At 36.1% G+C, this 18,113-nt stretch overlaps 1 protein-coding gene and 1 long non-coding RNA gene across 2 annotated transcripts in view; both read left to right on the forward strand.

Moving 5' to 3' along the window:
- Positions 1-18,113, forward strand: part of PLA2R1 (phospholipase A2 receptor 1) — a 111,957-nt gene that overhangs the window by 87,531 nt on the left and 6,313 nt on the right. The window contains 6 exon segments of the mRNA XM_067741774.1: positions 7,706-7,823; positions 8,514-8,644; positions 9,015-9,162; positions 12,320-12,558; positions 14,137-14,305; positions 16,163-16,303. Coding sequence (XP_067597875.1) covers positions 7,706-7,823; positions 8,514-8,644; positions 9,015-9,162; positions 12,320-12,558; positions 14,137-14,305; positions 16,163-16,303 — 946 coding nt within the window.
- LOC137226612 (uncharacterized) lies at positions 6-7,577 on the forward strand. The gene is made up of 2 exons (XR_010944428.1): positions 6-1,161; positions 4,249-7,577. It is a non-coding gene; the product is annotated as an uncharacterized lncRNA (long non-coding RNA).

Genomic DNA, 18,113 nt, shown 5'->3' on the forward strand with positions numbered 1-18,113 from the left:
TTGTTTTCAAAAAGTTGCTTTTGTTTCTCTTTTGTAGGTTTTAATTTTAGAAAGTAATCAAAAAGCAGGTGTGGCTTTGAAAAACTATGAGTTGTCCATCGGACCTGGAATTTTTTTGTCACAATTTTCAAGAGATTTGAGAAGTTTTCTATTTAGGGACAGATCTCTTGAAATTAAAAGGTTTTGTCAAAAACAGCCTTGACACCACCCTTCATACGTATACTCAGTTTTTGCTACTGACATTGTCATTCATTGCGCTGTATGACTGTTTCATTAGGTGGGATGTGGATGCGTGCACATGTGTGTGGGCGTGTGTGTGCGTGTGGGCATGTGGGGGGGGGGGCATGTGTATCTAGGCCCTGTTCCCAAATGAGCTGTCAGCTCCAGAGGGCCCAGACTGTCTTCTTCTTTTGTGTCTTCCCTGCCTGGAGCCCTCATAGAGCTCTATCCGCCTTGTCACCTGCCTGACTAATAACGTAGCTCCGTCAGCTGTGTCTTGAACCTCATATAGCTGGCACTTCCACGCAGAATTGGATTTTTTTTCTAAATGGCCAGTGGGGATACTGTAAACTAGATTTATTGTTTCTGATACTGTCTCCAATTAAGGCTGAGACTTCCCCTCTACTCCTTATGTTTTAAAATAAAATAACTTTATAAGCCTTAGGTGGAAGTAATTAAAATGTATCTCAAATTATAAATGTTTAACTCTTTGATAATTAAAAACTCAAACTGTGTCATAATTTCATATGCTAGTATGAAATTGCTCCTCCATCATGGACAATTTTCAGTCTATGTGTTTAGTTACATGGGTAGGGCATTGCCTCCCTTGTGATCTTCCTCTCATTGTTAATTTGTGAAATGGGGCCATTTGGACTTAATACACATTTATTGAGCACCCACTACATATCTGGCACTGATATTTTTAACTGTGTTAATATTCACATAATATAGAATTTACCATCTTGACCGTTTTTAAATGTATAGTGCAGTAGTATTAAGTATAATCACACTGCTGTGCAATGACTCTGCAAACGTTTTTCATCTTGTAAAACTGAAACTCTAAACCCATTAAACAACAACCCCTCATTCTCCCTCCCCACAGCCCCTGGCAACCACTATTCTACTTTGTCTCTATTAATTTGACTATTTCGGACACTGCATGTAAGTGGAATCATACAGTACTTGTCCTTTTGTAACTGGCTTATTTCACTTAGCACAGTGTCCTCCAGGCTCACCCATGTTGTAGCATGTGTCAGAATTTTCTTCCTTTTTAAGACTGAATAATATTCCATTATATGTACATAACACATTTTATTTTTCCATTTATCCATTGATGGACATTTGGGTTTCTTCTACCATGTAGCTAACTGTTTCTGCTGGCAATTTCATATATATATAATGAATATATATATATATATAATGAATATATATAATGAATATATATATATAATGAATATATATAATGAATATATATATTTCTTGTTTTATTGAATTTTTAAAATACACAGAATTGTTATCCCATCTTACCTATGAGAAGACTGAGTCTAATAAAATTGTGTGGTTTTTCTGAAACTTACAGCGAATAAGTGTCAGGCTGAGAATCAACCTTAAGTTTTTTGACCCTGAGTCTTGTCCCTTTCCTACAGCTGCCACTTCATATAAGAACTTAAGAATTACCAATCACCTTAGCTCTATGACACAATCAGTCCGGAGGCACTGTGAAATATTTTCTAAAATAATATAGTCATTCTCTAAAATGTTATATAGTATTGAGACACTATTTTTAATAGTTGATACCTTCAGTCTGCTTCTTATTTTCTCAAACCATAAACTCTTTCTACCAGTTGTAAATTATTTATACATTTCAATATGACAAACATAGCAAATAGTCAATAGAACTTGAGTATAACTAAGGTTTTTATTAAAACCTTTGACAATTAGCTTTTTATTGTGGTAAAATATGCATAACATAAAATATGCCATTTAAACCATTTACAAGTGTACAATTCAGTGGCATTAATTACATTCACAATGTTATCCAACCATCACTTCTATTTCCAAAACTTATCGTCATCCCAGACAGAAACTCTGTAATTGGTTAAGCAATAGCTCTCTATTCCCCATCCCCTCTAGCCCACAGTAAGCTCTAATCTATTTTCCATGTCTATGAATTTGCCTATTCTAGATAATTCATATAAATGAACTCATACAATATTTTCCTTTTGTGGCTGGCTTATTTCACTTAGCATAATGTTTTCAAGGTTTACCCATGTTATAGCATGTATCAGAACTTCATTCCTTTTTATGACTGAATAATATTCCATGCCACATTTTGTTTATCCATTCATCTGTTGATGGACTTTGGTTATTTCCACTTTTTAGCTATTGTGAATAAATCGGCTATGAACATTGGCACACAAGTATCTGTTGGAGTCCCTGCTTTCACTTCTTTGGGGTATATACCTAGGAGTGGAATTGCTATATCATATGCTAATTCTATGTTTAACTTTTTGAAGAACGAGCAAACTGTTTTCCACAGTGGCTGAACCGTTTTACAGTCCTGCCAACAGTGTATGCTAGCAATTTTTCCTCATCCTTGACAACACTTGTTGTTTTTGTTTTTGGCAACACTTGTTACTACCTGTCTTTTTGATTACTGCCAACACTAGAGACTAGTGTTATCTCACTAGATTTGGTTTTGATTTGCATTTCCCTAATGACTAATGATGTTGAGCATCTTCTCATGTGCTTATTGACCATTTGTATATTGTCTTTGGAAAAATGTCTATTCGACTCCTTTGCCCACTTTTTTATTTGGGTTATTTGTCTTTTTGCTATTGAGTTGTAGGAGTTCTTTATGTAAAACCCTTATCAGATATATGTTTTGTAGGTATCTTCTCTCATTCTTTAGGTTGTCTTTTTACTTTATTGATAATGTCCTTTGATGCACAAAAGTTTTTAATTTTAATGAAGTTCAATTTCTCTAATTTTTCTTCTGTTGCTCATGCTTTTGGTGTCATATCTAAGAATATGTTGCTAAATCCAAGTTCACAAATATTTACCTCGTGTTTTCTTCTAAGAGCTTTATGGTTTTAGCTCTTATATTTAGGTTTTGGTCCATTTTTAGTTAATTCTTATACCTGATAGTTTTTCACAACTATTAAAACAAGTGCATCCCATGTATAAAAAAGAATATTTTAAGGAAATTCATGACAAGTCATACCCTTGGCATTAGAGAAATAATTCTTAGAAACTTACAATGGGTGTTTTTGGTTTACCCTTGGCCATTGTCCTTTCCTTAAACTTTCTTATCTACACAGCTTAGCTATATTCCATGTTTCCTCCTGTGTAAACATGGGGAGTATGTACACATATGGGCATGGTAATAGTGATGGTGCAGCAGACCCAGGGCAAAAGAGCAAGTGAATGCTTCCTTTGAAAGAATAAGAAGGGGCATGAGTAAAGCATAGACACACACATGAGAGGAGAAGGGCTTTCTGAGGCTAACTATGGAGCAGGATTAAAACACCCTCATGTAGCTCAGAGGGTATTTTTAATTTTCATTGATAACTAGTAGCTAGATTAATGGTTCACAGCCCTGATCAAATATTTAGAATCACCAGGTGGGCTTTCTAAAAATTTCAAGGTGCAAGTGACATCCTAAAGATTCTGATTTAATTGATCTGCATGGGATCCAGGCATCAGTATTTTTTAAGAGCTCCCTTGGTTATTCTAATGTGCAGCCAATAATTGCCCAGCAATGCAACAGTTACACAACTTAGTCTTCTAATCATTCAGAGGATTTGATTGCTAAGGATAGGGTCACAGCAGGCTTCATGAGAGGGTGACCTTTTACAGAGTGAGATTTCAGGGTCCCCAAGTGTGTCTCCCCACCCACAGTGCTCTCCCCTGCATATTAATGGCTAAAATCCCACCACTGGAGTCTCATTCCTTTGCCTTAACACTTTCCATTACGTTTTTTAAGGGAAATATTTCTGAGATGGCCTCATCTGTCACCTACACTTTGGGATAAGTGGGTTTATCAGATCATTAGAAAAGGTGGGAATAGGAGGGTTAATAGTTGAGAGGAGTGGAAAGCCCAGTGGGCATAGTTCTGACTAACAAAAAAAAGCTACAGAAGGAGAACTGGGAGATAGCAACGACAGACATTACTCACTTCAGAATTATGAATAAGCGTCACTGTATTATGTTCCACTAAACTTTGCTTCTCATTTGTCAACTTCCTAGGACAAATTTTCATTGGTTATTTCTAAGAAAAAAATCCCACTTGGTTGACTCTTCACCTTTAAGAGTTTCAAAAATGAGATACCAGAAGTTAAGTGTCTTTTCTCATTTCTCATAAATTATTTTCCCCATGTTTGATGATGTAAAAGAGGTTTGACCAGGGATTGCCCCAGGAAGAGTGAGTCATCTAAGATACTTGTCACAGCAGAGTTGTATGTAAGAGGAAGAAATTCTCTGTGTATATTAGATTAACTCTTGTGCTTCTACTTATACATTTTTATTCAGGGACCTGGATTTAGTGCTGATGGCTGCTTTGCACCATCTAATTTTGGATTAGCCAATATTTGGTTTCATGCACGACATAGTTTTTCCTTAAAAAAAAAACAACACTCTCTCCTCTTTTAAATTATTGAAATTCTTAGCACTTTATTCATTCATTGCATTTAACTATGCTGGATATTGGCAACTCAATGGTGAGGAAAACAAATATAATCCCTTCTCTTTGGGAGCTTACAGACTAGAGGGGGAGAAAACATTAGCAAATCAATCAGGAAAATAACTCTAATTTACAACTGTGACACAAGCGATGGAGAGTTACACAGTTCCATAAAAGTATATAACAGGAGGACCTGACTGAGGTGGTCAGAAGGACAGGAAATATTAAAAGTAGGGGAAACTACATGTACTAAGGACCTGTGGTGAGAAGGAATGTGACATATTGAAGAAAGTAAAAGAAGCATTGAGAACTAGAATGTAGAAAGTGAGACAAAAGAAGTAGGCAAGGGCGATTATTGTGTTAAGAGTTTCTGGTTTTTATCCTAAGAGCAATAGGAAACCCTGAAGGGTTTTAACTAAAGAGGGATATGATCATCAGGGTTGAGTTTTGAAAAGAATCATTCAGGCTGCAGTACCAAAGATAGACTGGAGGAAGGCGAGGTTGAGGAAAGTAAGAGCAGTTAGAAAGATATTGCAATAGCCCAAGCAAGAGATAAGTCCTTTGGGCTTAGATGATGGTGGCAGAGACGGTGGGGTGGTGGGAATAGGGAGAGTGGTGAAGGTCTCAGAAATGAGATGTCCAAATGGTAGGACCGAAGGGGTGATGAAGGTGACTGAAGGGTGAGAAGATGCTCAGGTTTCAGATTTAGGTAAATGCATGACTGACTATGCCATTCAATGTCAGTAAGAACACTGAAAAAGGACCAAATTTGGGAGGAAGATCATGAATTCCATTTTCAATTATTGAACTGGAAATGACTTTGAGACAAAAGAGTTTTATATTCAAAACTCGTTTGGAATACAGTAAGGTATCCTTAATTCACAGTAATATCAGAGATGCATTAAACTTGATCACATTTTGCAAATCAGTAAGTAAATAAAAATTTAAAATTGAGGGTGTTGTACTCCATCTTGCTACTTTGCTTTAATTATTGACACAATTTCAAAGTGTGTTAGTAAACATGTTATATTTTTAGAAACAATGAAGTTGTGGCAATGGGGGTCTACACTCCCATACTCAAGCTGGTAAATCCTGGCTGAGGCAAACAGGGTGGGGGGTGGGGGCTGGGTGGGAAGCGGGGGTATGTGTGTGTGTTTTCTGGAGAGATTTATTGAGCTAAATGAAACAGTGAGGTTCATTGGTATTTATGAATGGTTCATTAGTGCAACTATCTGAACACAAGGTGAATTCGCATTAAATGATAAGACTTCCTAATAATTAGTATGCGCCACTCTTTGGAATTTGTAATTAGAGGAAAGAGGCAGAATGAAAGGAAATTGATAAAAGGGTAGTTGTTATAAAATTAAAACCCTTTAAAGCCAATTCCATTTCTTTGTGAAGCAAATAAGGTAAAGGGGATCAGAAGAAGAGAAAATGTACTTCCTCTCTTAGTTGGCAACTCAAATTCAGGCTAGATCAGAGTTTCTGGTTTTTATCCTAAGAACAGTGGAAAATCCCTGAAGGGTGACATGTTCGGAATTGGTTTCTGAAAAGAATTACCTGAGCAGTACTGACATCAGGGGCTGGATAATTCCTTGTTGTGAGGGACTGACCGGTGCATTATAGAATGTTCAGCAGCATCTCTGGTCTCAACTCGCTAGCTGCCAATAGCAGTCACCACCCCCTCCCCCCTTGGACTGTGACAACCAAAATGTCTCTAGACATTATGAAGATATCACCTGAGGAGCAAAATGGCCTTGTCTGAGAACCACTGGACTAAATCTAGAATCCTGAGAATGTCATTTGACAATCATTTCAGGGTCTATTGGCTTTTACTTTGTTGCATAAATATTTACTGAGGACCTTGTTTGTTTTGCTGTTCAAAGAGGAGCAACACTTAGTCCCTCTGCTTTGTAAGGAGTCTATGACGGTAGGGAAGGGATGGGGGACTGATAAACTTAGAAATTAAAGAAGGATGCAGAAGGATGTGCTCTCACGTGGCATGGAGGTTGCCACATTAGCCTAGAATAATCTTGTAGCTGGGATTTTCTCAGTGGCAGATCTCAAGATCAGACCTATCAATGACCAGGGTTGGCTATGTTCATTAATGAGAGAATAATCCACATGGAATATTTTTGGCATAAAGTCTCTCCTGACTTCTCTGGAACTTTGCCTGATCTGTTGCAGCCTTTCTCTTCTATCTTTCCCTCTCCCCTGACTCCATATAGCCCAACTAACATGATTAAATTTCACTGAGCTTGGTGAGGGGGTGATTTTCTTCAACTTGCCTGATCTGCCTAGCAGTTACCATTCCATATTTCTCATCCCATAATAAGTAACCCCTGCCACGCCATAGATATGATTCTCTCTCGAGTGAAAATCAACTCTCACTGCCAACCCCACAGCCTTCTTTCTGAGTTCCTTTTGACCTTGTTGGCATCCCTCCCCTTTGTTTCTCCTTCCTAGGTTTCCTTGGTCCTCCCTTGCTTTTCTTCCCACTGGGCTCATTTTTTTCTTTTCGGCCTCTTCCTCATTGACTTGTGGACCACACGGCTGACTCCAAGTATTTAGTGAATTTAAATACCTGATATGGTTTGATTCCTCAATATTCCTCTCTCACTTAAAGTGAGGAAGCGTATTTGTAAATAAAATGGAACAAATCTATTAACTACCACCAAAAGAAATATTTTCAAGATTAAATCCTCCACTGTAAACTCTGCAGTCAGGCTGGCTCCTTTTTAGAAGGAATGCTATTTTTCCTCGAGCTGAAGACATCGTTCTGACATCCTGCATCCTCTGTTCCCGCCCGATGCAAATGTACAAAAGGCACTGACTCACCCTGAAAGCTGGTCCTCTTTGTTTTTCTTTCACATCTCTGGAGCAGCTGGGGGGGGGGGGGGAAACAGTCATTTCTGTGCAAGAAAATTATAAAAAATTTTCAAAGCTGGTCCTCAGTATCTTTAGGAAACTTTTAATTCATTTAGGAAAATATGGAAATGAATGCTTTTTTGGACATTTTTATAGTGCCTTTTGATGAAAATCCCCAAGGACCCAAGCGATTGGAAGAACTGGACATCTGCTCAAGATTTTTGTGTTGAAGAAGGGGGGACACTTGTCGCCATTGAAAATGAGGTGGAACAAGGTAGAGTACTCAGTGTTCAATCAGGCAAAAATCACCATTTTTATTCAAGCGTCTGTTAAAATAGTCCTCCAAAATACTAACATTTCCAAATCAACATTTTAAGTGTTATATTGCTGGTGACACGTAAGTTTTCAGTCTGACCTATAAGGTTTATATCATGACATCTGTGAAAGTTAGTACACTCCATTGTTTACAAACTGCTGATTTTTGGGAGCCTTTTGTCTCACCAGGCGTAGTGGAAAGAATAAGGATATATTTATGATCGGCATTTCAAAATGGCTAAAATAATCTGAGGTATAGTCGATTATAATTGCATGGTATAATTTTTTAGATCCCTTTAGAGTTACCTACACACTTTCATTTGCTATTTAGGCAATAATCGTACACTTTAGTTAAGTATAATGGATAAACCCTCTTTTGTTTAGAAAGGCATTGAATGAACACTGGAAATTGTTTTACTAATGATATGATGAAATCCCAGGCTTAGCCAGCTAATTGCTGTCAATTTAAACTGAACAAAAGTGACAGAAACGGCATCATCTTAATAAGGACAAAGTAACAAATTCCTACAGTTGATTCGTAATTAAGTTTTGCTATCATTTAAATAAAATCATAGCTATAAACAGAATTTGATGATTACCCAAATGGTTTATATGGTATTAAATTTGATAATGTATTCTTATTTTTCAGCTTTCATTACTATGAATCTTTTTGGTCATACCACTAATGTGTGGATAGGGTTACAAAATGATGATTATGAAAAATGGCTAAATGGAAGGCCTGTGTCATATTCTAATTGGTCCCCATTTGATATAGTAAATGTAAGTTTTAAGATTTATTTTTTAGAAATCATTTTAGCAACAGATCCTATTTGAGACTTGTTTACTGAAATTTTTCTTTTTTTACTTCCTATATTTTGTAGGCATAAATTTTTATTAGTTGGTTGTTAATATATTAATTTTTAGTAATGTAATTCATATAATTGTCATGTGTTACATGAATATAATTTCTTTACTCATCACAATAATTATTTATTTTGTGGGTTATGAACTGATTTGTGTACAGGTTTATTAAATGCAAATAAAGGAATAATAGTGTTTGAATTTTTAAAATTATGTCCTTAATAAAAATATCAATGTTATAATAACGTTATATGTTACCATTTTTAAAAAAACATGTATTCTTTTGAAGATTCCAAGTCATAACACCACCGAAGTTCAAAAACGCATTCCTCTCTGTGCCTTGCTGTCAAATAACCCTAATTTTCACTTCACTGGAAAATGGTATTTTGAAGACTGTAGAGAAGAAGGCTATGGGTTTGTTTGTGAAAAAATGCAGGGTAAGAAATATTTGTTTTTTTATTCCTTTCATTTCCATGGCCCACCCTTCTCTTCCACACTTGTTTTACACACTGTATAAATGATAGTTTCATAGCTAAGTGCCAGCACTTATTTTTTAAGCTTTACATATATATGGTCACTTAATCTCCACTACCTCAGGGTTGTGCCCCCTAGGGGGGTTCTAAGGACTCCAGAGACCACTTGAGTGATGACCAAGTTTATGCATCCATCTTGGTCATATTAAAAGGCTTTACTGCTTGTTCTAGGATTATGTGTCTGTTCACATATTTTAAAAAAGACACTGAAAATATGTTGGAAGAGAGTCAAGGAAATAAACCAACTCAATACTTACTCCTTTCTTGGAACCCTAAAATGGTCTCTGTGGCTAAATATGGCAAACAGCACGTTTCTAGATATCAGAACCCCCAATGACTTCTGGTATGAAATACCAAAGCTATAGTATTACAGGTAGCCAGTGGGGGCATGAACAATGTGAATGCACTGTAAGTGACCTTGAGTAACAAAAATAAAAACAACAACAACAATAGCTCACATCTCATGCCTTTACTGAGTCCCAGGCTTCCCTAGAAGGCCATAATTTGTGTCTGGAGCTGTGTGGAATTCTAGGCAGCCTAGGCTACATATGCTTACTTGGAATATGAATTATACCTCTCAGTGTTGCATACATGTGAACTCTTTGATGATACTAAGTATCAACCCATCCTCAGAAAAGCCGTTCCTGAGAAATCCTCTTTCCTAGTTCACAGTTATCACTTTAGCATGGTAGTGGTCAGGAACTGAAAGATACCAGATCAGCTATAGCAAGAGTATTATGAGAAGAGCAGAGTCTCGTCAGAAAAGAAATAACATCAATACGTCATTACTTGTACACTTATGATGCGCCTGGCACTGTGCCTTGCTTTTTATAAGTATTGTGTCATAAAGTCCTCCCGACACGTCTATGAAGTAGGTAAAAGTCTCCGCATTTTACAGATGAGGAACTTGAGGCTTAGGAAAAATAAGTAACATACTCAAGTTCTCTCAAATACAATGATTCTATTCTAGGACCTTGATGTTGACCTCTTCTTGAAATGTACTCTCTGACCACTTTCTCTCTTTGATATTTTTGGGACTAACAATGTTTATGTTCTTTTGGAGATAGTATAGAGCAGTGGTGGTGGAGTTCAAATCCCACCTGGGTTCCTATTCCACCTCTATAAATAAACTGTCAGTCAAGTTTCTTATCTTCTCTGAACCTTGATTTCTGCATCTGTAAAATGGAATAATAACTATCTCACAGACTCTACATATATACAATGCTTAGCAAGTTCCTAGCATGTGTTTAACAAACAATTGTTGCTTTTGTTATTATTGTTTCTATTATATTATTATTCAACTACACAAGTTCTTGTAGTCTACAGTGAATATCCAAATTCTGACTCCTCTTCTTTGTGTGCCATGTGAGTATGTGTTTACATTGGGTTTCGAACCTAAAGTCTTTGATCTGCCTGAAAGAATAAAGATATCTGAATAAAAAGAGAGACAAGGGCAAAGTCAAGACCCCCAATTTTGAACTTGGTTTCCAGTGGATCTTTCTCAGGGCAGCAGATGGCAAAATCATAGTGCTCAAAATCACTTATGTTTTGAAACTTGATGAAATCAATAACATAGGGAGAAACTCATATATGTGAAAATACAGGGGCATGTCTTAGTGGGGAAAACCAGTTAAATTGGTATTTGGGTCACACATACAAAGAATTTCAGTTACTTTAATTTTAATAATTGTTATCATTTTTAAATGGCTACTTTGGTATTATGTTGGTTTTGTATAAATAACATTTAGTCTTGGTACATCAGCTGGCAAACAGACTTCTACAAAGAAAAACAGATGATGAAAGTGTGGTCCATCAAAATTTAATTGGTGAATAGATTAATTTTACTTTGGTTTTACAATATGTACTACTGCTATACTGAGGTAACAGTTTCAGGAAAAGTCAAAGCCTCACCCTGCCATTTTTATTTGGGAGAGTGTGACAAGAAGAGGAGAGGAGAGCAAGACGCAGCATTTATTGAGTGCCTGCTGTGTTCCACATCCTACAGTAGGTGCTCTATGTGCATATCTCCTTGAATTTTACCCACACGCCTCTAACGAAGGCCTTAGTAATCTCTTACAGAGCAGAAATTTAAAGTTTAGAGAGATTAACTAATTTGGCCATTTAGGGTCAGGACTGCGATCGAGTCCCAGGTCTTCGGACCTATCCACCATGCTCCTTTTCAACCCCAAACGTGATAAAAACCAGTATACAGAGAGAAATCCCAGCCACTTTGGATCAGACAGTTGAGAAATGCTTATCTTTTTTGTGTGTTTTAGGATGCCTAAACTCGGCCTAAAGATAGTACAGAACAAAAAGGCAAATGCACTTAGTAAAGAGGAAACATCTGTATGTAACACATGAGCTTGGTTCTCACTTGATCGCAGCCACTCATTTATACAAAGCACCAATGATCATGTGTGGGAAAACCTTGTCTTTTAATTTATAAATCTTGACTCTGATAGGTGACATATTAATAGTAATGGTTTCTAAGAACTGTATGTATTTCTAAGCATTAACTTATTTTTTAACTTCTCTTTAGAAATTATATATGTTAGCATTAAACATGATAGCAACTATCATACAGTCCCAAAAGTTTAATAAAGTATTATATTTGAGAATATGCACTTGTAAATTGTGTTTGCAAAGCAGTGTTTGACTACATTATATATGTTAATATTCTGTTAGTAAGTATTAAGTTCTGCCAGCGGCATGCGTTAGGCTGAGTGTACCTAGTAGAAGTAAGATTGCCTAAGGAGATCCTATCAGTTCCACCAAAAAGTGGTCAGTTTGACAAGGGATTGTCAAAACTGGGAAATCTAGAAATGATTCAATATATGTTTATATATATATTTAAAACTCATTCATTAAATTTCCTAAGTGTTTTCATTCTTTAGTATCACCTATGCTTACAGGTATTGTCTTCAGTTTGAAATAGTCAATTCTGGGAAGAAAAACTCTGATGTTAACGACAGCATGGGTCATTGTACAGGGATCCATGCTAAGCTTTGCCTCCCCCTTCTCATCCAGGTTCTACAAATAATTTTTATTGTTCTTTTTCTAGATACTTCTGGACACAGTATAAATACATCTGATATGTACCCAATCCCCAATACCTTAGAATATGGAAACAGAACTTACAAAATAATTAATGCAAATATGACTTGGTATACAGCACTAAAAACCTGCCTGATGCACGGAGCAGAACTGGTCAGCATTACAGACCAGTACCATCAGTCTTTCCTCACTGTTATCCTCAACCGGCTAGGACATGCCCACTGGATTGGACTGTTCACTGAAGATGTAGGTGTCCTAAAATCCCTTGGACAATCCTTGCATAATTAAGTTTCATATCTACATCCTTAGTGATATAGCCACTGAAATTAGCACAGAAAAAAAAAAGCCATGATATAACAGTAAATGTAACATTTAGGTAATTGGATTATACAATAACTACCGACCAACCTCATGAGCAGCATATAACTACAAAAGGTGTCCCTTTTTAGGGTAAACATCTACTTGCCTAATTTCTGGAAATTCATGCCCTTCAAAGTTTCTCTGAAGATGTCTGAAAAATTTCAGGATACTGACTTATATGTGCACTGGAATACATACTGAACTCAAGCACCTGCGTTTGGGTAATATGTTGCCTTTAAAGAATCCCCAAGAAAAATGAATCATGCTTCCTGCATAGAAATCTGGTTATTAATTAATTCAGTACCCCTTGGAATTTAACATGTGCGTTATTTTCCCCCTCTAGGGAAATGGTTTGGAAAGTAATATTTTTAATTTTTTTTAAATAAAAGTATTACACACTCAAATAGCGAAAAGTAAATCTATTCTATCCTGACCTCTAGTTCTACTCCTCAAAGTTAACCACCGTAAACAGTTTCTTGTGTGTCATTTAGAAAGTTTCTGTGTATGCATATATATATACACATGTAATGGATTAGTATGTATATTTTTTTAAAATATAAATGAGCTCATACTATATATACTGTCCTTAAGCTTGCTTTGAATTTAATATACGTTGTTCAGCTTTCTATGTCAACTCATAAAAATCTAATACATTTTTGAGACAGCAGCATATATGGATATACCACAATTTATTAAATCATTCTCATGTGAATGGACATTTGGGTGCTTCCCAGTTTTCACAACTCCAAACAATGCACAACAAATATCCTTGTACAAGTAGGATAAATCCCCAGGAATGAAGTTGCTAAGTACCCTTTATAAATTTTAACAAGGGATGGTGCCAGATTGCCCTCTAAAATTTTGTGCCAATTTACATGCTAACAACAGTGTATGATAGCATCTAGTTTTTTCATATCCTTGCCAACACTGGGTATGTCAAAATTTTAATCCTTGCCAGTAGGATAGGTGAAAGGATGGTATTTCATGGCTGTTTATTGTATTTTTGTATTACAGAATTTTTAACTTTATGTAGTCAATTTTGCTTTATGGCCTCTGGATTTTTTTTATCAGACTCGGAGAGATTTTTCCCATGTCAAGAGTATAAAATATTTAGCCAAGTTTTCTTTAGCACTTTTATGTTTTCAATTATATGTATGAATCTTTGATCAATCTTAAATTTATTTTGGTGTAAAGAACAAGATATTGATTCAACTTCACTCTGATTGCTTAGCAGGAAATTATGGTGGGAGGGAACCAAGGATTCCCCAAAACTAAAGAAGATATTGCTTATGGCAGATAGTCCTTTTTGTCAGGCCATTTCCACAAGCTGTCCTAGACTTCCTGAAATATAAGTCTAGATGTGGAAATATAAATCCATGCGTGAAGTGAGAGCTGCTCAGACAGCATTGGGTGATGTTGCCAGCATTCATGGCAAGGAAATGATGGCTCAGTTTCCCTCCACAGAATGGTCTTAATTTTGACTGGTCAGATGGCACCAAATCCTCCTTCACTTTTTGGAAAGACGATGAGTCATCCTTCCTGGGTGACTGTGTTTTCGCCGACACCAGTGGACACTGGAGTAGCACAGCCTGTGAGTCATATCTGCAAGGAGCCATTTGTCATGTGCCCACAGGTAGGTTCAATTCTATTCAACTCAAGAAATACTGTGAACCTACTGTATGCAAGGCACTGTGCTAAGCAAGAGCTGTGAGGGAAAGTAGTAAGAAGTATCTGCCCTCGAGAAGTATTCGGTCTGGTAGGTGATGTACAAATAAGTGTTACATGAGGCAGGGCTATCAAATGATATAAGAGCCATAGCAAGTGCTGTGGGGGGTTAGCAAGAAAATGGACACATCAGATCCACTCGGGGAAAAGCAAAAAGCCTTCTTGAAGGACAGGACTGTGGAGATTGGTCTTGAAGAATGGGTGTGATCAGGAAATGATGGGACATGGAGAGGCATTCTGAGCAGAAAAGCTTGGGCAGACATGGGAGGAAGAAAGGACTGGGCATGCAGCTGAGCAAAGCTGGTGTTGAGATTTTCCTGTATGGCAGGTTTTTGGTAAGAGAGAGGTAGGAAATCAGGTTAGAAACGTAGGTTAGGAGCATGTGTGGAGGACCTTGAATACCACTTAAGATTTATGTTTAAGTCAAAGATTAATAGGATTCTAGAGCATCATCATCACCATTATGGTAATAATATTTGTATTTATATTATATATGTATATATAAAACATGACAGTAATGATAATAGTATCTCATTACACTGAATGTTCACCTCGCCCAACCAGAAGAGCATTATTTTAAAGATGAAACTTAAACTCAGAACATTAAATAGCTTCCTGAAGATCTCACAGATGTCTGTCAACAGCACCAGGAGCAGAAGCCAAGTTTCCTTGATCTCTGATGTCGTGTTTATCCCATTAAATCAGGTCCCCTTTCCTTTGATTGCTATGGTGTACAAAAAGAAATTTCCTTAACACTAACTGGTTTCTTTTTAAATCTCTCATTTAGCAAGTGTGCATGTATTTACTTACTCTCTGGATACTATAAGTCAAATAGCACACATATTATGTAAGTTCAGCTCAAAACAATTCAGGACAAAAATATAAATGATAGCCTTATGTATTGGGAAAGCTAATTCTCCTTCTAAAACACCATGAAGTTATCCTTCTTTTTTTAATAACGCTACATTTATTGAGTGCTTAAGTGACAGGCACTAGCTCACCTAACTTCTTAAGTTGTAAGAAAGATGTTATTGTTAGCTCTCTTTTATGTGTGTGGGAGTGTGCGGAAGATAGGTAACATACCCACAGCCATGCACCTAGGATCTCAGTGTGGGTGCGTCTGACTCTCATGCTTGCCCTCTGAAACAAAGACTTCCCCCAATTCCCCTTAGTTATGTGTTGTATTATGTTATGTCATGATATGATATGTTGTTATGATATGATTTCTTATGTTATGATATGTTGTGTTATGTCATGATATGTTATACTATGTTATGTTATGATATATTATGTTATACTAATGTTATGTTATGATATGTTACTTTATTGAATGCTTTATTTTCTCTAAGTTGACTAGCAGGTAAGGATTTACTAAATCTTCAGCACTGAATGGAACACATTCTGTGCATTTGGAAGTGTCTTTTACCAACTTCATTCAGCTGCCAGTATTTCTCTGAATCACATCCCCCAGTTTTTCCAACCTTTAGGACACTAATTGTAAATATTAAAGATAACACCCAAACTAAACCTATGAAGCTATGCATTAATATACCCTGTTATGTGTAGGAAAAGATTATTTCTGCCAGACATGCTATAAGCCATTCCAGTTTTGTAATCATTTACATTAAACCCACTCTTTCAGAGTATTATCATGAAAATCTCATTATATATATTTATCTTGGTCTTTCATAGAATGTAATGCAATGTTTATCTCAATAAGTGAACCCAGTCACCACCCTGAAATCATAACTCACTTTGTTCATAGAAACAAGACCATTTGGATACCCAGAGTTGTGCTCAGAAACATCTATTCCCTGGATAAAATTCAAAAGTAATTGCTACAGTTTTTCTACCGTCTTAGACAGTACGAGTTTTGAGGCTGCTCACGAATTTTGCAAAAAGGAAGGTAATTCTTTTGCTGTGGTAAAATGCTTTCAATGTGTTCCTTCTTGACATTTCAGTAAACAATGTAGTTTTCTTCATTTGTCTGATTATTTAGTGATTTTAGAGGCAACAAAAAGAATTGAAAAAGTAAATATTATTGAATTTGTTTGTTTGGGGGATGGCTAAAATGTTCAATGTCCAGTATACAATTAAAAACCCAAGACAATATCTCAGGATACTGCACTTTCCCAAAAAAGTGTTCCCTTTGAATGAATTTGAATTATGAATCTTTAATGTTCCTGAAAATTAATATTCTATTCTTTAAGTACAAGCTTGTATCTTTTAATAAGTGTCATACTACTTTTAAAATTCTAATCAAAAATTACTTATTAACAATGGAAACTTTCACTTTTCAAAGCCTGAGCTTTTTAATTTTTTTATTGAAGTATAGTTGATTTACAATGTGTTAGTTTCTGGTGTACAGCAAAGTGATTCAGATATGGATAGATAGATAGTTAGATATATAGATATATATTCTTTTTCAGATTCCTTTCCATTATAGGATATTATAAGATATTGAATATAGTTCCCTGTGCAACACAGAAGGACCTTGTTGTTTATCTATTTTATACATAGTAGTATGTATCTGTTAATCCCAGGCTCCTATCTTATGCGTCCCCCAACTTTCCCCTTTGGTAACCATAAGTTTGTTTTCTATGTCTGTGAATCTGTTTCTGTTTTATAAATAAGTTCATTTGTTTCATGTTTTTAGATTCCACATATAAGTGATATCATATGATATTTGTCTTTTTCTGTCTGCCTTACTTCACTCAGTATGATAATCTCTAGGTTCATCCATGTTGCTGCAAATGGCATTATTTCATTCTTCTTTATGGCCAATATTCTATTGTGTATATATACCATATCTTCTTTATCCATTCATCTGTCGATGGACACTTTAGGTTGCTTCCATGTCTTGGCTATTGTAAATAGTGCTGCTATGAACGTTGGGGTGCCTGTATCTTTTCAAATTAAGAGTTTTCACCTTTTCTGGATATATGTCCAGGAATGGAATTGCAGGATCATATGGTAACTCTATTTTTCATTTTTAAAGGAACCTCCATACTGTTCTCCATAGTGGCTGCACAAATTCACATTCCCACCAACAGTGTAGGAGGGTTCCCTTTTCTCCACACCCTCTCCAGCATTTACTATTTGTAGACTTTTTGATGATGGCAATTCTGACTGGATAGCATCTCGATATTATTGAGATGATATCTCAGTATAATTTTGATTTGCATTTCTCTAATAATTAGCAATGTTGAGCATCTTTTCATGTGCCTGTTGGTCAGCTGTATGTCTTCTTCGGAGAAATGTCTAATTAGGTCTCCCGTCTATTTTTTGACTGGGTTGTGTTTTTTTTGATATTGAGCTATATGAGCCGTTTGTATATTTTGGAAACCAAGCCCTTGCTGGTCACACTGTTTCCAAATATTTTCTCCCATTCCATAGGCTGTCTTTTCGTTTTGTTTATGCACAATTTATAAGTTTAATTCGGTCTCATTTGTTTACTTTTGCTTTTATCTCTTTTGCTTTGGGAGACTGACCTAAGAAGACATTGCTATGATTTATGTCAGAGAATATTTTCCCTACATTCTCTTCTAGGAGTTTTATGGTGTCATGTCTTATATTAAATCTTTAAACCATTTTGAGTTTATTTTTGTGTATGGTGTGTGAAGGAGTGTTCTAACTTCATTGATTTACATGCATTAAAGCCTGAGCTTTATGAATTATGGTATAGAAGACATTATTTTAATTGTATTTACATGTAA

Source organism: Pseudorca crassidens, chromosome 6, assembly GCF_039906515.1.
Source record: "Pseudorca crassidens isolate mPseCra1 chromosome 6, mPseCra1.hap1, whole genome shotgun sequence".
Lineage (NCBI taxonomy): Eukaryota > Metazoa > Chordata > Mammalia > Artiodactyla > Delphinidae > Pseudorca > Pseudorca crassidens.